Source organism: Anomaloglossus baeobatrachus, chromosome 12, assembly GCF_048569485.1.
Source record: "Anomaloglossus baeobatrachus isolate aAnoBae1 chromosome 12, aAnoBae1.hap1, whole genome shotgun sequence".
NCBI lineage: Eukaryota > Metazoa > Chordata > Amphibia > Anura > Aromobatidae > Anomaloglossus > Anomaloglossus baeobatrachus.
This window is the reverse complement of record NC_134364.1, coordinates 9,245,085-9,267,258: the sequence shown is the minus strand read 5'-3', so window position 1 is coordinate 9,267,258 and position 22,174 is coordinate 9,245,085. Positions and strand designations below refer to the sequence as shown.

General features: G+C 53.3%; 1 protein-coding gene across 1 annotated transcript in view; it reads right to left on the bottom strand.

Annotated features, from left to right (window-relative positions):
• Positions 1–832: 832 nt before the first annotated feature.
• Positions 833–22,174, bottom strand: part of TTC8 (tetratricopeptide repeat domain 8) — a 67,094-nt gene continuing 45,752 nt past the window's right edge. Inside the window, exons 12-14 of the mRNA XM_075330535.1 lie at positions 4,617–4,739; positions 4,460–4,543; positions 833–4,283 (exon numbers count right to left, since the gene is read on the bottom strand). Coding sequence (XP_075186650.1) covers positions 4,167–4,283; positions 4,460–4,543; positions 4,617–4,739 — 324 coding nt within the window. The 3' untranslated portion in view covers positions 833–4,166. The remainder of the gene's footprint in view (positions 4,284–4,459; positions 4,544–4,616; positions 4,740–22,174) is intronic.

Below are 22,174 nucleotides of genomic sequence, written 5' to 3'. Positions count from 1 at the left end.
CCCACTGAGCCCCGTGTCTCCACAGGAGAGCACCCACTGGCCCCCGTGTCTCCACAGGAGAGCACCCACTGACCCCTGTGTCTCCACAGGAGAGCACCCGCTGACCCCCGTGTCTCCACAGGAGAGCACCCACTGAGCCCCGTGTCTCCACAGGAGAGCACCCACTGGCCCCCGTGTCTCCACAGGAGGGTACCCACTGACCCCCGTGTCTCCACAGGAGAGCACCCGCTGGCCCCCGTGTCTCCACAGGAGAGCACCCGCTGGCCCCCGTGTCTCCACAGGAGAGCACCCGCTGACCCCCGTGTCTCCACAGGAGAGCACCCACTGAGCCCCGTGTCTCCACAGGAGAGCACCCACTGACCCCCGTGTCTCCACAGGAGGGCACCCACTGACCCCCGTGTCTCCACAGGAGAGCACCCACTGAGCCCCGTGTCTCCACAGGAGAGCACCCGCTGACCCCCGTGTCTCCACAGGAGAGCAGCCGCTGACCCCCGTGTCGCCACACATGGGCCTTAGATACTTTTTATTTTCCCTCCATCTTTCGGCTGTTGTTCTTTATACTTTTGTTTGCTTCAGAATGTATTTTTTTTTCTTTTTCAGAGGTTTTGGATCTGGGTCCGTGCAGGAACCTACTTGAAATATTAAATCTATTCTGTTACAGAACTCGCCGTGATACGAAAAATGAAAAAGCCACAAACCGAAACCGCGTCTCACAGTACATGTAAAATCCTTCTATGTTTTCTCTGTAAGGAAATGGTTAAACCTGAACCCTGGTTGTTATTGCTGTTATTTGCCCCCCGGGGGGGGGGGGACGCGGCAGTCACCGACATGGTCAAATGCTAAAATAATTTATTTCCTAATTACAATTAGCGTCTTACACTCCATTGGTGGCAGCAGTGAATGTACCGGCCTCACGGGACGCCGGGCGATGCCGGAACATGGAGATGCCCCGGCTCCGGGCCGCACGGGGGGTGATATAACGGGCACTGAAATGTGCGGAGAGATATAGATATTTCTGCCTTATCCTTCTCGTAATATTCTCCAGTATTTGTTACTTTGTGTTTCATCCAACTTCTTCTTGTTTTTAATAGTTTTTTTCTACTTTTCCAATATATATATATTTTTTTGTGTCTGCATTAAAAAAAGTCATCATTTTTTCCACTTTTTCATCCACACGTGGGCTCTTTTTTTACCTTTTTCAGGCACCTGCGACTTTTGGATGATTTTTTTTAATGCATTTAAATTCGCTGGAATGAACCAAAAATGATTTTCTTGCTTTTTATTTTCACTGTTGAACAGGCAGAATAAATAACTGGTGCCGTTTATTGGGGGCGTCACTGAGGACGCGGCGATGCCGTGATGTGCAGTTTATTGGGGGCGTCACTGAGGACGCGGCGATGCCGTGATGTGATGTGCAGTTTATTGGGGGCGTCACTGAGGACGCGGCGATGCCGTGATGTGATGTGCAGTTTATTGGGGGGGGTCACTGAGGACGCGGCGATGCCGTGATGTGATGTGCAGTTTATTGGGGGCGTCACTGAGGACGCGGCGATGCCGTGATGTGATGTGCAGTTTATTGGGGGGGGTCACTGAGGACGCGGCGATGCCGTGATGTGATGTGCAGTTTATTGGGGGGGGTCACTGAGGACGCGGCGATGCTGTGATGTGATGTGCAGTTTATTGGGGGCGTCACTGAGGACGCGGCGATGCCGTGATGTGCAGTTTATTGGGGGCGTCACTGAGGACGCGGCGATGCTGTGATGTGATGTGCAGTTTATTGGGGGGGGGGGGGTCACTGAGGACGCGGCGATGCCGTGATGTGATGTGCAGTTTATTGGGGGCGTCACTGAGGACGCGGTGATGCCGTGATGTGATGTGCAGTTTATTGGGGGCGTCACTGAGGACGCGGCGATGCCGTGATGTGATGTGCAGTTTATTGGGGGCGTCACTGAGGACGCGGCGATGCCGTGATGTGATGTGCAGTTTATTGGGGGCGTCACTGAGGACGCGGTGATGCCGTGATGTGATGTGCAGTTTATTGGGGGCGTCACTGAGGACGCGGCGATGCCGTGATGTGCAGTTTATTGGGGGCGTCACTGAGGACGCGGCGATGCCGTGATGTGATGTGCAGTTTATTGGGGGCGTCACTGAGGACGCGGCGATGCCGTGATGTGATGTGCAGTTTATTGGGGGCGTCACTGAGGACGCGGTGATGCCGTGATGTGATGTGCAGTTTATTGGGGGCGTCACTGAGGACGCGGCGATGCCGTGATGTGCAGTTTATTGGGGGCGTCACTGAGGACGCGGCGATGCTGTGATGTGATGTGCAGTTTATTGGGGGGGGGGGGTCACTGAGGACGCGGCGATGCCGTGATGTGATGTGCAGTTTATTGGGGGCGTCACTGAGGACGCGGTGATGCCGTGATGTGATGTGCAGTTTATTGGGGGCGTCACTGAGGACGCGGCGATGCCGTGATGTGATGTGCAGTTTATTGGGGGCGTCACTGAGGACGCGGCGATGCCGTGATGTGATGTGCAGTTTATTGGGGGCGTCACTGAGGACGCGGTGATGCCGTGATGTGATGTGCAGTTTATTGGGGGCGTCACTGAGGACGCGGCGATGCCGTGATGTGATGTGCAGTTTATTGGGGGCGTCACTGAAAACGCGGCGATGCCGTGATGTGATGTGCAGTTTATTGGGGGCGTCACTGAGGACGCGGCGATGCCGTGATGTGCAGTTTGTGGGGTCTTTAATTATTTAGGACTTTGTAATGAAGGTGATTTTATGCTTGAAATCTTTTTCTGAAACCTTTTACACTTTTTGCTTAAATCGAGTCACGAAAATCCAAGTCCATCGCTCTGGTTACCACTGGAACGACGCCGTCAGCCCCGACCACGGCACCTAATGTGCTGGACATGGTATAGAAACCCCTAAACCCGGCCGGTTCTCATATTGATTGTACAGGGCACATAGAAATCTGGGCTCCTGCAGGAACCGCTCCATTCAGAGGAGATTCAGGCAGATATCTCTGCACCAAACATCAGGATTAAAGTCGTCGCTACCTCCTGATCTCAGGGTAACTAGTGGGGGAGAGTCAGGAGCCCCCCATATTGACCCATGTCAGCAGAGTGGAGAGGGTTCGGGCATATTGTACTATCCAGGCCCAATCCCTGTATTGCCCTGAAAAATGAAATAAGGCAGGGAAGTCCGCTGTATGGAACAGAGGGGTCTGCGTGTATGGCAGGAGGGGGACAGAGGGGTCTGCATGTATGGCAGGAGGGGGACAGAGTGGTCTGCGTGTATGGCAGGAGGGGGACAGAGTGGTCTGTGTGTATGGCAGGAGGGGGACAGAGTGGTCTGCGTGTACGGCAGAAGGGGGACAGAGGGGTCTGCGTGTATGTCAGGAGGGGGACAGAGGGGTCTGCGTGTATGTCAGGAGGGGGACAGAGTGGTCTGCGTGTACGGCAGAAGGGGGACAGAGGGGTCTGCGTGTATGTCAGGAGGGGGACAGAGGGGTCTGCGTGTATGTCAGGAGGGGGACAGAGGGGTCTGCGTGTATGGCAGGAGGAGGACAAGAGTTATTGGTGTGTAGTGAAAGACGAGGACAGAGTTGCCAGCGATTAGGGAAGAAGGACAGAGTTGTCTGGATGTGAGCAGGAGAGGACGGAGAGGTCAGCGATTAGGGCAGGAGGAGGACAGAGTGGTGCGTGTATGGCAGGAGGAGGACAGAGTGATTGGCGGGTCATTCTTCATATTCACAGCACATGCGTAGACGAGCTGGGCGCGCATAAGATTTTTTTTCATGTAATTGTTGCTCATTAGAGTTGTAAAGATTTGTACAAATGAAAGGAGGGAAATCAGCCCCAAGACGCGGACATGTGCGGGGATCTGTCCACAGAGGTCCGGCCCGATCACATTACACCCTCGCAGGACATTACCCCTGCGCCGTGTGACCAGACGTGTGCGTGATCGCGCTGCACGGATAACATGTGTGTAACCAATGACTGTTACTCTGTTGGATGATGCAGCACCACCATGTTCATTCTATCCAGCGTGAAAGGGTTAATGGTCTCCGGTGCGCACTAGTGCTGTCAGCAGAACCTCTCGCCGGAGCGATCACTAGCGATTAATGCCTCTACATAACCTTGAATCTAGAGCGTTGAGCTTAAATCATTGCAAAGTGCTGCCTCAGCTTGTCCAGGAGCTGCCGAGTTTCCACGTGGTCGGGGAACGCGGCTCCAGACTTCTGCGCGGCCACGTAGCTGCTCTGCAGGTCCCCGATCTGCAAGACAAAGGTGGTCCGGTATCAGCAAAGTGTGACTGCTGCAAAACTACAACCTCCACCTTCTTACAGCCGCCCGACACTCAGGAGATGCTGGGAGTTGTAGTTTCCGCTGCAGAGTGCCGATGATGAGGATTTCTCGAGGCTCTCCTCGGCGGTAATAAGACGCGGCTCACCTTGTCCGAGAGGCAGGCGAAGTTGTAATGTGGCTCGTACATGTGTGGTGCGAGGGCAGCGGACGTCTGGAGGAGGGCGCGGGCCTGCAGGACCAGAAGGGGTGGTTATACCCACAATGAGAGTGTCAGAGAGATGAACGTCACCGGTAGCACTCACCTGCTCAGTGTGATTCTTACGCATTTCCAATACGGCCAGATTGTTGTACGCCTCGGCGTGGTCGTTGTTATTGGCCAAGGTCAGCTTGAAGCACTGATAAGCCAGAGTCAGGTCTCCAATGCCCTACAGAAAAGAGATCAAAGAAGGTGGGGACTGCAAACACCAGAAATAATGCCAAAATCAATCCCTGCTGCAGGCTCGCGGGATGGAGGGGCGCAGGTAATGGTACGATATACACCGTGTGCAGAATTATTAGGCAAATTAGTGTTTTGATCCCATGATGCTTGTTATACACGTCGTCCTACTCCGCGCTGTATAGGCTGAGAGCCAACTACCAATGAAGTAACTCCGGTGATGTGCACCTCTGTAATGAGGAGGGGTGCGGTGTAATGACATCAACACCCTATATAAGGGGTGTGCAATTATTAGGCAACTTCCTTTCCTTTGGCAAAATGGGTCAGAAGAGAGATGTGACGGGCTCTGAAAAGTCCATATTGTGCGATGTCTTTTAGAGGGATGCAGCAGTCTTGAAAATGCCAAACCTTTGAAGCGTGATCACCGAACAATCAAGCGTTTCATGGCAAATAGCCAACAGGGTCGCAAGAAGCGTGCTGGGCAAAAAAGGCGCAAAATAACTGCCCATGAATTGAGGAAAATCACGCGTGAAGCTGCCAAGATGCCATTTGCCACCAGTTTGGCCATATTTCAGACCTGCAACGTTACTGGAGTATCAGAAAGCACAAGGTGTGCCATACTCAGGGACAGGCCAAGGTAAGGAAGGCTGAAAACCAGCGCCTCTGACCAAGAAACATAAGATAAAACCTCAAGACTGGGCCAAGAAATATCTGAAGACCGATTTATCAAAGGATTTATGGACTGATGAAATGAGAGGTGACTCTTGATAGGCAGATGGATGGGCCAGAGGCTGGATCAGTAAAGGGCAGAGAGCTCCACTCCGACTCAGACGCCAGCAAGGTGGAGGTGGGACTGGTATGGGCTGGGATCATCAAAGATCAACTTGTTGGACCTTTTCGGGTTGAGGATGGAGGAAGCTCAACTCCCAGATCTACTGCCAGTTTCTGGAAGACAACTTCTTCAAGCAGTGGTACAGGAAGAAGTCGCTATCGCTCAAGAAAAACATGATTTTCATGCAGGACAATGCTCCATCACATGCATCCAACTACTCCACAGCGTGGCTGGCCAGTAAAGGTCTAAAAGATGACAAAATAATGACATGGCCCCCTTGTTCCCCTGATCTGAACCCCATAGAGAACCTGTGGTCCCTCATAAAATGTGAACTCTACAGGGTGGGAAAACAGTCCACCTCTGGGAGCAGAGTCTGGAGGCTGTGGTGTCTGGAGGCTGCGGTGTCTGGAGGCTGCGGTGGCTGGAGGCTGTGGTGTCTGGAGGCTGTGGTGTCTGGAGGCTGCGGTGGCTGGAGGCTGCGGTGGCTGGAGGCTGCGGTGTCTGGAGGCTGCGGTGTCTGGAGGCTGCGGTGTCTGGAGGCTGTGGTGGCTGCTGTACGCAATGTGGATCGTAAACAGATCAAGCAATGACAGAATCTATGGATGCTCGGCTGCTGAGTGTCATCATATAGAAAGGGGCTATATTGGGCACTCATTTTTTGGGGTTTTGCTTTTGCATGTCAGAAATGTTTATTTCTAAATGTTGTGCAGTTATATTGGTTTACCTGGTGACAATAAACAGGTGAGATGGGAATAGATTTGGTTTTTATTAAGTTGCCTAATAATTCTGCACAGTAATAGTCACCTGCACAAACAGATCCTCCTAAGAAGCTAAATCTAAAAAACCCCTCCAACTGCCAAAAATATTAAGCGCTGATATTTATGAGGCTTTGGGGTTGATTGAGAACAGAGTTGTTGATCACTAATAAAAAAAATCCTGTAAAATACAACTTGCCTAATAATTCTGTACACGGTGTACTGTGATAATATATCACCAATCGATGACAATCACAAGTTTGGTCCATGCGGCTGGCGGGGAGAAGCCGAAATGAAGCGACCTGGTCCTGTCCGTACGGCGCTGCCACCGTGCATGGAATCGGACATTGGTGGCATATTTTGCCCTTACGGCCCAGTGACCTGGACTGCAGTGTGATTTAATGGAATCTATACGGGGCGGGAGATGCTCAATGCTTGCACTCCAGGTTTCGGACTCTTATAAAATAGGAAGAATTGCACCCGGGGTTCCCAGGCGCAGAGCGTTATACAGGGAGCTGGGGCCGGCTCCTGGTGGAGAAAGTCCCCGGGAACCATTAATTCCACAGACGGCTGCCGCCGGTGCAGTCTGCAAGTTACAGCAGAAGTGACGGAGCCACCGCAACGAATCGTACACAAACGCGGCTGCGGCTTTAAGGAGCCGAATCTGAATAATTGAAGAGACTATTTAGTCTGGCGTCAGCAGATCATCGCTCACACGTCCGCTCCTCCGCGCAGGAATAATGGGAATCATAAAGCAGGTCACGGGCCGCTGCACGGACTACAACGACCAGCAACATTCTGCAGAGAGTGCGAGAAGCTTTATGTACCAGAAGAGAACAAATGCGAGATTCCCGAGCCCTGTGCGCCAAAATTACCAAAATCAGCAGAGATCGCTCCACACCGCCATCCGGCACCCCTAATCTGTGGAAACCATTGTGACCACAGGCAAACAATACACTGTATTTTATATACAAGTTCATACCGATCACAAAAAAAAAAACCACAGCGTAGAGTTCAGGAGCGAGCATTGGGGTGCTCGGGTACACTCACTGCTCGGGTGCGCTCAGGTACGCTCGCTGCTCAGGTGCGCTCGGGTACACTCACTGCTCGGGTGCGCTCAGGTACACTCGCTGCTCAGGTGCGCTCAGGTACACTCGCTGCTCGGGTGTGCTCGGGTACACTCGCTGCTCGGGTGTGCTCAGTGCTCGGGTACACTCGCTGCTCGGGTGCGCTCACTGCTCGGGTACACTCGCTGCTCGAGTGCGCTCACTGCTCAGATACACTCGCTGCTCGGGTGTGCTCGGGTGCGCTCAGTGCTCAGGTACACTCGCTGCTCGGGTGCGCTCACTGCTCGGGTACACTCGCTGCTCGGGTGTGCTCGGGTGCGCTCAGTGCTCAGGTACACTCGCTGCTCGGGTGTGCTCGGGTACACTCGCTGCTTGGGGGTGCTCGGGTACACTCGCTGCTCAGATGCGCTCACTGCTCGGGTACACTCACTGCTCGGGTGTGCTCGGTGCTCGGGTGCGCTCAGTGCTCGGGTACACTCGCTGCTCGGGTGCGCTCGGGTACACTCGCTGCTCGGGTGTGCTCGGTGCTCGGCTGTGCTCAGTGCTTGGGTACACTCGCTGCTCGGGTGCGCTCGGGTACACTCGCTGCTTGGGGGTGCTCAGGTACCCTCGCTGCTCGGGTGCGCTCAGTGCTCAGCCCAGTGTGAGCCGCCTGCAGTGTATGAATGGCTCTCATCAGCATTATCGGGTGTAGTGTGCACAATGTATCACAGAAGTGGTGTACGGCTCTGTGCACATGTTGCTTTTTTCCTTGCAGATTCTAATCAATACAGGAAGGAATAAAAGCAAAGTCTATGAGAATCCTGAAGAGCTGCGGACACTTCGCTTCTTTTCTCCTTTCATATTTTGAAAAATGAAGGGAATTTTGTTTACTTACCGTAAATTCCTTTTCTTCTAGCTCTAATTGGGAGACCCAGACAATTGGGTGTATAGGCTATGCCTCCGGAGGCCGCACAAAGTATTACACTCAAAAGTGTTAAGCCCCTCCCCTTCTGCCTATACACCCCCCGTGCTCCCACGGGCTCCTCAGTTTTGGTGCAAAAGCAAGAAGGAGGAAAAAGAATTATAAACTGGTTTAAAGTAACTTCAATCCGAAGGAATATCGGAGAACTGAAACCATTCAACATGAACAACATGTGTACACAAAAAAACAGGGGCGGGCGCTGGGTCTCCCAATTAGAGCTAGAAGAAAAGGAATTTACGGTAAGTAAACAAAATTCCCTTCTTCTTTGTCGCTCTATTGGGAGACCCAGACAATTGGGACGTCCAAAAGCAGTCCCTGGGTGGGTAAAATAATACCTCGTAAGAGAGCCGTAAAACGGCCCTTTCCTACAGGTGGGCAACCGCCGCCTGAAGGACTCGTCTACCTAGGCTGGCATCCGCCGAAGCATAGGTATGCACCTGATAGTGCTTCGTGAAAGTGTGCAGGCTCGACCAGGTAGCCGCCTGACACACCTGCTGAGCCGTAGCCTGGTGCCTCAAAGCCCAGGACGCGCCCACGGCTCTGGTAGAATGGGCCTTCAGCCCTGAGGGAACCGGAAGCCCAGCCGAACGGTAGGCTTCGAGAATTGGCTCCTTGATCCACCGAGCCAGGGTTGATTTGGAAGCCTGTGACCCTTTACGCTGGCCAGCGACAAGGACAAAGAGTGCATCCGAGCGGCGCAGGGGCGCCGTACGAGAAATGTAGATGCTCTCACCAAATCTTACAAGTGCCAATCCTTTTCACATTGGTGAACTGGATGAGGATAAAAAGAAGGTAAGGAGATATCCTGATTGAGATGAAAGGAGCACACCACCTTAGGGAGAAAATCCGGAACCGGACGTAGAACCACCTTGTCCTGGTGAAACACCAGAAAAGGGGCTTTGCACGACAATGCTGCTAGCTCAGACACTCTCCGAAGTGAAGTGACTGCTACTAGAAAAACCACTTTCTGCGAAAGTCGTGAGAGGGAAATATCTCTCATTGGCTCGAATGGTGGTTTCTGAAGAACCATCAGAACCCTGTTTAGATCCCAGGGTTCTAACGGCCGCTTGTAAGGAGGGACGATGTGACAAACCCCCTGCAGGAACGTGCGTACCTGTGGAAGCCTGGCTAGGCGCTTCTGGAAAAACACAGAGAGCGCTGAGACTTGTCCCTTAAGGGAGCCAAGCGACAAACCCTTTTCCAGTCCAGATTGAAGGAAGGACAGAAAAGTGGTCAAATCAAAAGGCCAGGGAGAAAAACCCTGAGCAGAGCACCACGACAGGAAAATTTTCCACGTCCTGTGGTAGATCTTGGCGGACGTTGGTTTCCTAGCCTGTCTCATAGTGGCAATGACGTCTTGAGATAACCCTGAAGACGCTAGGGTCCAGGACTCAATGGCCACACAGTCAGGTTGAGGGCCGCAGAATTCAGATGGAAAAAACGGCCCTCGAGATAGCAAGTCTGTTCGGTCTGGTAGTGTCCACGGTTGGTCGACCGTGAGATGCCACAGATCCGGGTACCACGACCTCCTCGGCCAGTCTGGAGCGACGAGGATGGCGCGGCGGCAGTCGGCCCTGATCTTGCGTAACACTCTGGGCAACAGTGCCAGCGGAGGAAACACATAAGGGAGCTGAAACTGCGACCATCCTGAACTAAGGCGTCTGCCGCCAGAGCTCTGGGATCTTGAGACCGTGCCATGAACATTGGTACCTTGTTGTTGTGCCGGGACGCCATGAGGTCGACGTCCGGCACCCCCCAGCAGCAACGGATCTCCTGAAACACGTCCGTGTGAAGGGACCATTCCCCTGCGTCCATGCCCTGGCGACTGAGATAATCTGCTTCCCAGTTTTCCACGCCTGGGATGTGAACTGCGGATATGGTGGATGCCGTGGCTTCCACCCACATCAAAATCCGCCGGACTTCCTGGAAGGCTTGCCGGCTGCGTGTGCCGCCTTGGTGGTTGATGTATGCCACCGCTGTGGAATTGTCCGACTGAATTCGGATCTGCTTGCCCTCCAGCCACTGCTGGAACGCTTTCTGGGCAAGATACACTGCCCGTATTTCCAGAACGTTGATCTGAAGCGAGGACTCTTGCTGGGTCCACGTACCCTGAGCCCTGTGGTGGGGAAAAAACCGCTCCCCACCCTGACAGACTCGCGTCCGTCGTGACTACTTCCCAGGATGGGGGTAGGAAGGATTTCCCCTTCGATAACGAAGTGGGAAGAAGCCACCACCGAAGGGAAGCTTTGGTCGCCTGAGAGAGGGAGACGTTCCTGTCGAGGGACGTCGGCTTCCTGTCCCATTTGCGTAGGATGTCCCATTGAAGAGGACGCAGGTGAAACTGCGCGAAAGGAACTGCCTCCATTGCTGCCACCATCTTCCCCAGGAAGTGCATGAGGCGCCTCAAGGGGTGTGACTGGCCTTGAAGGAGAGATTGTACCCCTTTCTGTAGTGACTACTGCTTGAACAGCGGAAGCTTCACTATCGCTGAGAGGGTATGAAACTCCATGCCAAGATATGTCAGCGATTGGACCGGTGTCAGATTTGACTTTGGAAAATTGATGATCCACCCGACACCCTGGAGAGTCTCCAGGGAAGCGTCGAGGCTGCGTTGGCATGCCTCTTGAGAGGGTGCCTTGATCAGCATCCAAGTACGGGATCACCGAGTGACCCTGCGAGTGTAGGAGCGCTACTACAGTAGCCATAACCTTGGTAAAAACCCGTGGGGCTGTTGCCAGGCCGAACGGCAGTGCCACGAATTGCAGGTGTTCGTTTCCTATGGCGAAGCGCAAGAAGCGCTGGGCTCTGGAGCAATCGGTACATGGAGATGAAGGGAATTTTGTTACTTACCGTAAATTCCTTTTCTTCTAGCTCTTATTGGGAGACCCAGACGATTGGGGTATAGCTACTGCCTCCGGAGGCCACACAAAGCACTACACTAAAAAGTGCTAGGCCCCTCCCCTTCTGGCTATACCCCCCCGTGGTATCACGGGTTCTCCAGTTTTAGTGCCAAAGCAAGAAGGAGGAAAGCCAATAACTGGTTTAAACAAATTAACTCCGAGTAACATCGGAGAACTGAAAAACCGTTCAACATGAACAACATGTGTACCCGCAAACAACAAAAAAATCCCGAAGGACAACAGGGCGGGTGCTGGGTCTCCCAATAAGAGCTAGAAGAAAAGGAATTTACGGTAAGTAACAAAATTCCCTTCTTCTTCAGCGCTCTATTGGGAGACCCAGACGATTGGGACGTCCAAAAGCTGTCCCTGGGTGGGTAAAGAAATACCGCATGTTAGAGCTGCAAAACAGCCCTCCCCTACGGGGGTGTCACTGCCGCCTGCAGGACTCTTCTACCTAAGCTGGCGTCCGCCGAAGCATAGGTATGCACCTGATAATGCTTGGTGAAAGTGTGCAGACTGGACCAGGTAGCTGCCTGGCACACTTGTTGAGCCGAAGCCTGGTGTCGTAATGCCCAGGACGCACCCACGGCTCTGGGTGAGTGGGCTTTTAGCCCTGAAGGAACCGGAAGCCCCGCAGAACGGTAGGCCTCTAAAATTGGTTCTTTGATCCATCGAGCCAGGGTGGCTTTAGAAGCCTGCAACCCCTTGCGCGGACCAGCGACAAGGACAAAAAATGCATCGGAACGGCGCATGGGCGCCGTGCGGGAAAAGTAGATTCTGAGTGCTCTCACCAGATCTAACAAACGTAAGTCCTTTCCATACCGGTGAACCGGATGAGGACAAAAGGAAGGCAAGGATATATCCTGATTAAGATGAAATGAAGATACGACCTTAGGGAGAAACTCCGGAATGGTGCGCAGCACTACCTTGTCCTGGTGGAACACCAGGAAGGGAGCCTTGGATGACAGAGCTGCCAGCTCAGACACTCGCCGAAGCGATGTGATCGCAACGAGAAACGCCACCTTCTGTGACAGGCGAGAAAATGAAACTTCCTTCAGAGGCTCGAAAGGCGGCTTCTGGAGAGCAACTAGTACCCTGTTGAGATCCCATGGATCTAACGGCCGCTTGTACGGGGGTACGATATGACAGACCCCCTGTAGGAACGTGCGCACCTTAGAAAGACGTGCTAGACGCTTCCGAAAAAAAAACACGGATAGTGCCGAGACTTGCCCCTTAAGGGAGCCGAGCGACAAGCCCTTTTCTAACCCCGATTGCAGGAAAAAAAGAAAAGTAGGCAATGCAAATGGCCAGGGAGACCCTCCCTGAGCCGAGCACCAGGTTAAGAAAATCTTCCACGTTCTGTGGTAGATCTTAGCAGAAGTGGACTTCCTAGCCTGTTTCATGGTGGCAACGACCCCTTGGGATAATCCTGAAGACGCTAGGATCCAGGACTCAATGGCCACACAGTCAGGTTCAGGGCCGCAGAATTCCGATGGAAAAACGGCCCTTGGGACAGTAAGTCTGGCCGGCCTGGTAGTGACCACGGTCGGCCGACCGTGAGATGCCACAGATCCGGGTACCACGATCTCCTCGGCCAGTCTGGGGCGACGAGTATGACGCGGCTGCAATCGGATCTGATTTTTGCGCAGTACTCTGGGCAAGATTGCCAGAGGTGGAAACACATATGGGAGCCGGAACTGCGACCAATCTTGCACTAAGGCGTCTGCCGCCAGAGCTCTGTGATCGCGCGATCGTGCCATAAATGCCGGGACCTTGTTGTTGTGCCGAGACGCCATTAGGTCGACGTCCGGCACCCCCCAGCGGCGACAGATTTCCTGAAACACGTCCGGGTGAAGGGACCATTCCCCTGCGTCCATACCCTGGCGACTGAGGAAGTCTGCTTCCCAGTTTTCTACGCCCGGGATGTGAACTGCGGATATGGTGGATGCTGTGTCCTCCACCCACATGAGGATTCGCCGGACTTCCTGGAAGGCTTGCCGACTGCGCGTCTCTCCTTGGTGGTTGATGTATGCCACCACTGTGGAGTTGTCCGACTGGAGTCGGATCTGCGCTCTTTCTAGCCACTGCTGGAAAGCTAGTAGGGCAAGATACTCTGCCCTGATTTCCAGAACATTGATCTGAAGGGTGGACTCCTGCTGAGTCCACGTCCCCTGAGCCCTGTGGCGGAGACAAACTGCTCCCCACCCTGACAGACTCGTATCTGTCGTGACTACTGCCCAGGATGGGGGTAGGAAGGATCTTCACTGTGACAATGAGGTGGAAATACGCCACCATTGCAGAGAGTCCTTGGCCGTCTGGGAAAAGGAGACTTTCCTGTCCAGGGAGGTCGACTGCCCGTCCCATTGGCGGAGAATGTCCCATTGAAGTTGGCGCAGATGAAACTGCGCAAAGGGAACTGCCTCCATGGCTGCCACCATCTTCCCTAGGAAGTGCATGAGGCGCCTTAAGGGGTGCGACTGGCCTTGAAGGAGAGACTGCACCTCTGTCTGCAGTGAACGCTGCTTGTTCAGCGGAAGCTTCACTATCGCTGATAGAGTGTGAAACTCCATGCCGAGATACGTTAGTGATTGAGTCGGTGACAGGTTTGACCTTGCCAAATTGATGATCCACCCGAAAGTCTGGAGAGTCTCCAGCGGAACATTCAGGCTGCGTTGGCATGCCTCGAGGGATGGTGCTTTGACGAGTAGATCGTCCAAGTAAGGGATCACCGAGTGTCCCTGAGAGTGCAAGACTGCTACCACTGCTGCCATGATCTTGGTGAACACCCGTGGGGCTGTCGCCAGACCGAATGGCAGAGCTACGAACTGAAGATGGTCGTCTCCTATCACAAAACGTAGAAAACGTTGGTGCTCCGTAGCAATTGGCACGTGGAGATAGGCATTTTTGATGTCTGTTGAGGCAAGGAAGTCTCCTCGAGACATTGAGGTAATGACGGATCGGAGGGATTCCATCCGGAACCGCCTGGCGTGCACATGATTGTTGAGCAGTTTTAGGTCCAGAACAGGACGGAAGGAGCCGTCCTGTTTTGGAGCCACAAAGAGATTGGAGTACAAACCCTCGCCCTCGTTCCTGAGGGGGGACAGGGATCACCACTCCTTCTGCTCTTAGAGCGTCCACCGCCTGCAGCAGGGCATCTGCTCGGTGGGGAGGTGGGGCCGTTCTGAATAATGGAGTCGGAGGACGAGAACAGAACACTGTCCTGTGCACGTGAGCACAATGTCCGTCACCCACCGGTCTGTGACCTGTGGCAGCTAAATGTCGCCAAAGGCGGGGGAGTCTGCCATCAACCGCGGATGCGGAGAGAGAGAGAGAGAGCTGAGAGTCATGAGGAGACCGCCTTGGTAGCGGTTCCTCCGGCTGCCTTCCTTGGGCGTGATTGAGCCCGGCCGGAATCTGAGCCCGTCTGAGGTTTTGTAGCCCTTTTGCACGAGGACAATTGGGACCTGCCCGAGCTTGGGAAGGACCGAAACCTCGACTGTACTTTTAGGACAGTTTTAATAGGGTAAGTCGCAGTGCAGACATTGCGGGGTTACGGACGCCTCTGCGGTACAGATGTACATGTGCTCAAGGCCAGCTGCGCAAGAACAGCTGAACAGGTTAGGTTGCCTATACGGCTGTGAATGCCGTGGCAACCGACACGCCGATAGCCTCCTAGACAGATTTCAACCAGAGTCCATCTGTCTGTGAATGGCAACTTTAAGTGAAGCCCCATCTCCAGTGCAACTATGTCTCTAGACGCAAGCCTGGAGATTGGAGAATCCACCTTTGGACCCTGGGTCCAGCGCTTGACCACGTCAGGGGAAAAGGGATAACGTGTATCTTTAAAAAACGTTTGGAGAAAACGCTTATCTGGTAAGCGTGGTGTTTCTGGACTGCTTCTCTGAAGTCAGCGTGGCCAGAAAAATACTCCATATCCGTTTGAGATACTGAAAAGGGACTTCTCCTGCTGTGAAGCTGACTCCTCCACTGGGGGAGCTGAGGGAGAAAGATCCAACCTTCCATTGATGGACGCTATAGGATCATTCCGTATGGCGTTACCATCCGGTGTATCCGGATTGAGAGCGATGTCAGGATCAAAGTCCTGGAGAGCTGCCTTATCATACAGAGAGTCCTCCTGGGACCCCCCCCCCCCGTTCCAAATGAGGTTGTCAGGAAGATTGCCCATGGCCTGTCTGGACTGCAAGTCTCTATCTTATGACAATATATCTGTCGAAACTGCAACTCCGTCCCTGTCCTTGGACAGGGTTGACAGGTGGTTTCTTTGGCCACGACTAGTAGAGACCCCGGCAGACGAAGTGCTAGAGACCCCGGCAGACGAAGTGCTACAGGGGAGCATGCACACAATGGGACGGTGTCATGAATAGCATCCCATGTAGTAAAAACAGCACTGAAAATCTGTGTTGCTTTTTTGCCGCTGCCGACTAGCCATCTAGAAGTATATAGCCAAGAATGGTGACCGTACAGTGCAATGTATAGCATACAAGCATAAAGTACAAATGAACACTGCAGCACAAGCAATACAAGCAGCATAGAAGCCTATGCCCTGGCACCCCTGCTCTTCTGCTGCTGTAGACTAGTCATCTAGGGGAATATAGCCCAGAAGAGTGACCATACAGTGCGATGCATAGCATACAAGCACAAGTACAAATGCACACTGCAGCCCATGCAATACAAGCAGCATAGAAAAAAACCTGTGCCCCAGCACCCTTGGTTTTCTGCTGCTGTAGTCTAGCCATTCCAGGAGAATATAGCTAAGACTAGCGACTGTACAGTGCAATGTATAGCATACAAGCATAAACACAAATGAACACTTCAGTACGTGCAATACAAGCAGCATAGAAAGCCTGTGCCTTAGCACACCTGCTTTCCTGCTGCTGATGTGTCGCTCTCCAAGCGGGCATAGCGACCTATGCAGTTAAAATACACATGTACACACTGCAGTATATATTGGGGTCAGCACTATGTGTGCCGCTTACCGCCCGCCTATAAGCGGGTGTATGGTCGCCATAGTCCTGCCTTGCCGAAAGTCCGAGCTCGTACTGCAGTAATGGCTGCCGGCGTCTTCCCCAGCTCGTGGGAGGAGGGGCGGGCCGTGGGCGTGCCCCAAGTCAGAGCGGGAATCCGGCGTCCGACAGTGTGCAGTGAGAGGGCTGGAGCATGTAAATAAGGCTCCAGCCCTCGGCGCTGCTGATTGCTCAGCGCCTGTCCCCTTCCCTGAGTGACAGGGAGGGGGCGGGAACGAAGCGGCACTAGGCCGCAGAAGCCGGGGACTGGATTTATAAGCGCCGCCGCCGTAAAAGCGCGGTCGGCGCCCAGTCCCCGGCGAACTACAAGTCCCAGCCGCGCCGCCGCTCCCGGAGCGTCCGGCGCGGTAGTTCCCAATACACAAAGTCACTCAGCAAAGCTGCAGTGACTGTAACCCTTTACTGTCCCCGGCGCACTAGCACACCCAGCAAGTCTGGAGTGTGCTGTGTCTGTGTGTCCGGGGACACAGAGTACCTGTAATGGTGCAGGGCCATGTCCCTGACTGTACTCCAGCTCCGTATCCAGCAGGTTCAAATGGGTCTGTGGATGGAGCCCGGCGTCAGAGCTTTGAGGCCGGCAGGATCCCACTTCCTCAGAGCCCCTCAGGGGGATGTGGAAGGAAAGCAGCATGTGGGCTCCAGCCGCCGTACCAGCAATAGGTACCTCAACCTTACAACACCATCAACGGGTGAGAAGGGAGCATGCTGGGGGCCCTATATGGGCCCTCTTTTCTTCCATCCGAAATAGTCAGCAGCTACTGCTGACTAAAATCTGTGGAGCTATGCATGGATGTCTGACCTCCTTCGCACAAAGCTTGAAAACTGGAGAACCCGTGATACCACGGGGGGGTATAGCCAGAAGGGGAGGGGCCTAGCACTTTTTAGTGTAGTGCTTTGTGTGGCCTCCGGAGGCAGTAGCTATACCCCAATCGTCTGGGTCTCCCAATAGAGCGCTGAAGAAAAGCATCTTTGATATCGATCGATGCAAGGAAATCTCCTTGGGACATTGAGGCGATGACGGAGCGGAGGGATTCCATTCTGAACCGTCTGGTTTTACATGTTTGTTGAGCAGTTTCAGGTCCAGGACCGGGCGGAAAGACCCGTCCTCCTTTGGGACCACAAACAAGATGGAGTAAAAACCGTGGCTCAGTTGCTGAAGAGGAACCGGGATCACCACTCCTTCTGCCTTCAGAGTGCACAGCGCCTGCAGAAGAGCCTCGGCTCGTTAGGGAGGCGGGAATGACCTGAAGAATCGAGTCGGGGGACGAGAGGTGAACTCAATCTTGTAACCGTAAGACAGAATGTCTCTCACCCAGCGGTCTTTTATTTGTGGCAGCCAGGTGTCGCAAAAGCGGGAGAGCCTGCCACCGACCGAGGATGCTACTAGAGGAGGTCGAAAGTCATGAGGAAGCCGCTTTGTTAGCGGCGCCTCCGGTGGCCTTTTAAGGACGTGACTTAGACCGCCATGCATCAGAGTTCCCTTGTTCTTTCTGAGACCTTTTGGACGAGGAGAATTGGGACCTGCCCCGCCCTGAAAGGACCGAAACCTCGACTGCCCTCTCCTCTGTTGGGGTATGTCCTGTTTGGACTGGGGTAAGGATGTATCCTTTCCCTTGGATTGTGTGATGATTTCATCCAGACGCTCGCCAAACAGCCTGTCGCCAGAAATTGGCAAACTGGTTAAGCGCTTTTTGGAAGCAGAATCTGCCTTCCATTCCCGTAGGCACAAGGCCCTGCGGAGTACCACCGAATTGGCGGCCGCGACCGCCGTACGGCTCGCAGAGTCCAGGACAGCAATAATAGCGTAAGACGCAATTGCCGAGGTCTGGGTGGTAATGGATGCCACTTGTGGCGCGGCCGTGCATGTGGCTGCTTCAATTTGCGCTTGACCTGCTGAGATAGCTTGTAGCGCCCATACGGCTGCGAATGCTGGGGCAAAAGAAGCTCCGATAGCTTCATAGATGGATTTCAACCAGAGCTCCATCTGCCTGTCAGTGGCATCCTTGAGCGAGGCCCCCTCTTCCACTGCAAGTATGGATCTAGCCGCCAGTCTGGAGATTGGAGGATCCACTTTGGGACACTGAGTCCAACCTTTAACCACGTCAGGGGGAAAAGGATAACGTGTATCCTTAAGGCGCTTAGAAAACCGCTTATCTGGACAAGCATGGTGATTCTGGACTGCCTCTCTGAAATCAGAGTGGTCCAGAAACATACTCGGTGTAAGAGAAGCTGACTCCTCCGCCGGAGGAGCTGAGGGAGAAATATCCAGCATTTGATCGATGGACGCAATAAGAACGTTCACTATGGCGTCCCCGTGCGGAGTATCAAGATTGAGAACGCCCTCAGGATCAGAATCCTGATCAGCTGTCTCCGCATCATCAACCAGAGATTCCCCCCGCTGAGACCCTGAACAATATGATGTCGAGGGAAATTCTAAGCGAGCCCGCTTAGTCGGTCTGGGGCTGGGGTCTAAGATACCCCGGGAGGACATTGTTGGTCCAACTGAGGGGGGCCAGGGAACAATGATTCAACAGAGTCCCTTTGCTGAGATACCGGTCTGGACTGCAAGGCTTCTAGTATCTTAGTCATAGTCTCAGAGAGTTTTGCAAACTCCGTCCCCGTCACTAGGACAGTGTCAACAGGTGGCTCCCCCTGGGCCCCTCTTAGCAGAGGCCCTGGCTGAAGAAGTGTCACAGGGGCCGAACATTGCACACAATGAGGGTCAATGGAACCTGCCGGCAGCTGGGTCGTACAAGCGACGCAGGCAGCATAATAAGCCTGTGTTTTGGCACCCCTGCCTTTTGTGGGCGCCATGCTATTGTTTTCCCTGAGTAACACACTAGGGTATATAGCCAGAATGAACTGTGCTCATACAGTGTAAAATATATACTATAAACAAATAATGTATCAATACACTACAGCACCATGGGGCTAGCACCACAGGTGCTGCTTACCATCCGCCTAAAGCGGTTATGAGGCCACCAGAGACAGTGTCTGGGTCTCCCAGGGTTTGTCCCTCTCTGCAGCGTCGGAGGAGCTGACAGGAATGGCTGCGGCGTCCTGACGAGAGGAGGGAGCCGTGGGCGTGGCCGAGGTGCTCACACAGTGCACAGTGAGGGGGGTGGAGTATGGAAATCATACTCCAGCCCTCAGTGCTGCTCGTTCCGTGCAGCGTCCCGCCCTTCCCCTGCCTGTCAGGGCTGAGGGCGGGAGAAAGGGAAACTAGGCCGCAAGCAAGCCGGGGACTCGAGTATACGCGTGGCCGCCGTAAAAGCGCGGCCGACGGCGAAGTCCCCGGCGAACTACAAGTCCCAGCCGCGCCGCAGTTTCCCATGGCAGCGGCGGTTAGCGCGGTAGCCCCTACATATAAACACACTCAGCGACGCTGAGTGTATAATGGCACAGTTTAACCCGGTCAGCGCCGCGGTCCCCGGTGCACTAGCACACCCAGCAAAGCTGAGGTGTTGCCGTGCGCGGTCCCCACAGGGATACAGAGTACCTTCACGTAGCAGGGCCATGTCCCTGAACTGTACCCGGCTCCTATCCAGCAGGCTCCACAGGAGTTGTGGATGAAGCACGGTCTCAGTGCCTGGAGACCGATAGGATCCCACTTCACCCAGAGCCCTGAGGGGGATGGGGAAGGAAAGCAGCATGTGGGCTCCAGCCTCCGTACCCGCAATGGATACCTCACCTTAACAACACCGCCGACAAGAGTGGGGTGAGAAGGGAGCATGCTGGGGGCCCTATATGGGCCCACTTTTCTTCCAACTGACATAGTCAGCAGCTGCTGCTGACTAATCTGTGGAGCTGTGCTGTGCGTGTCTGACCTCCTTCGCACAAAGCAAAAAACTGAGGAGCCCGTGGGAGCACGGGGGGTGTATAGGCAGAAGGGGAGGGGCTTAACACTTTTGAGTGTAATACTTTGTGTGGCCTCCGGAGGCATAGCCTATACACCCAATTGTCTGGGTCTCCCAATAGAGCGACAAAGAAATAGGCATTGTTCCCACTAGCCAGTTTCCTACTCCACATTGATGAGGGGCAAATACCCCGAAACAGCTGTCTGTGGATGGAAACCATGTTTGGCATAGGTGGTCTCCTTGACTGGAGACTGCCCTTCCTGTGGTTGTTCCTTCCCGGTGAAAGACCTGGCTAGTTTCCTGCCAGCGTTGAGAAACATGTGATGGTGTCTCCGCGGCTTTCTTGTTTTGAATTTTTTCATATTTTAATGCAGAAAAAGAAGCAGGGTGTCAATACTTTTTTTCCTGCGTTTTCCCTATCTCAATAGATTTAAAAAAAAGCATGAAAAATAGCATAAAAACGCACTTTTTTCCTGATAAAACATGATTTTTTTGTGCAGAAAAAAAATCTGCTATGTGTGCACATAGCCTAAACTTGGATGTCCATTCTGGTACTTGCAGTGTCACAACTCTAACTAGGGCTTATCAGGGCCCGGCTGGACTGATGGGTGGGTCTGGCCATCCACCTACCTCCGCCCATAGATTTGGATCACCTGTTTGGCATGTGGTCAGTCTGCCGGAGGGAGCCTCAGAGAGAGGAGCTGGCCACTGACAGGCCTCCTGCAGTGATGGACTGTGTGCGATGTTGCCTTTATGCCGGGGGCTCCTGTTTTGTTCGCTCTGTGCTGGTTTATGAAGCCTGGAATAAACCTGGACTTGTAAAGTGATGGCGTTCCTGGATCTGCCTCACATGGACGCAAAAGTGAGTAAAACTCCCCTTTCTACAATGTGAACTGTGTGTAATGTCACACTATACCATATTTTTTGTTTTATAAAACAAACCCCACATTTAGAAAAGGAAATTAGGAAAAAAAAAAAAAATTTTACTGCAAAAATGAGGGTCCGTCTTATAATCCTAGAGTGTCTTAATACTAATGCTCCCCAGTAGGGAGCAGCGGTGGCGGTGGTGCAGCTCAGGAAGGTCACAGGATGCAGGGTCAGCAATGCTGCGGGTTCAGAGGAGGGGGTTTTGAGGCTCGGGAGGGTTGGCGAAACAAGAGGCTCGGGGGGTTGTGGCAGGTGCCACTGATCTGCTGGCGGACTGCGGGGGTGTCACTGCAGAGGAGCGACGCAGCAAGGTCACAGGATGTGGTGTCTTGGCGGCGGGTGCCATTAATCTGACTGCAGACCCTGTTAAATCGTCTGGGGTTGATGAGATGGACTTCAAGAAAATGGTCGTGCGCGCACAGGACACCATGGCCATTTTCTTTAAGTCCATTGCGTCAACTGCGAGCGATTCAATGGAGATCAATGCACCCGCCGCCCAGACACCCCGTCCTGTGACCCTCCTGAGCTGCTCCACAGCTCCTCCGAACCCTCAGCATCGCCAACCCTACCTCCTATGACCCCGCTCCACCACCGCCGCTCCGGTAAGTCATATCCGGATTGTAAGACGCACCCCCATTTTACACCCAGTTTTGGGGGGAAAAAATGCACATCTCATAATCTGGAATATACGGTGTGTGTGTGTGTGTGTGTGTTATATAATATATATATATATATATATATATATATATATATATATATATATATATATATATATATATATTACATCCTGCCCTTCCTCCCCCAGAAGTGATCTGTGTACGGCTGACTGCATGTGGGCGGAGACACGAACTGCCCAATCAGTGACTTCCATTGGTGTTCGGGTCCAGAACAGAACTTTATCTAAAGTCCGGCTGATCCCGCAGAACCCGTCCTTCCACAGGTCTCATCTCTACTCATTAGTAGTATATTTAGGAGGAAACTGCATAACAAGATGAATGTTTTGGTACAAAAAAGCTTCAAGTCTTGACCACTTTGCAGGAGCCTCATCACTTGATCATGAGCGGTGCAGCTGGAGAC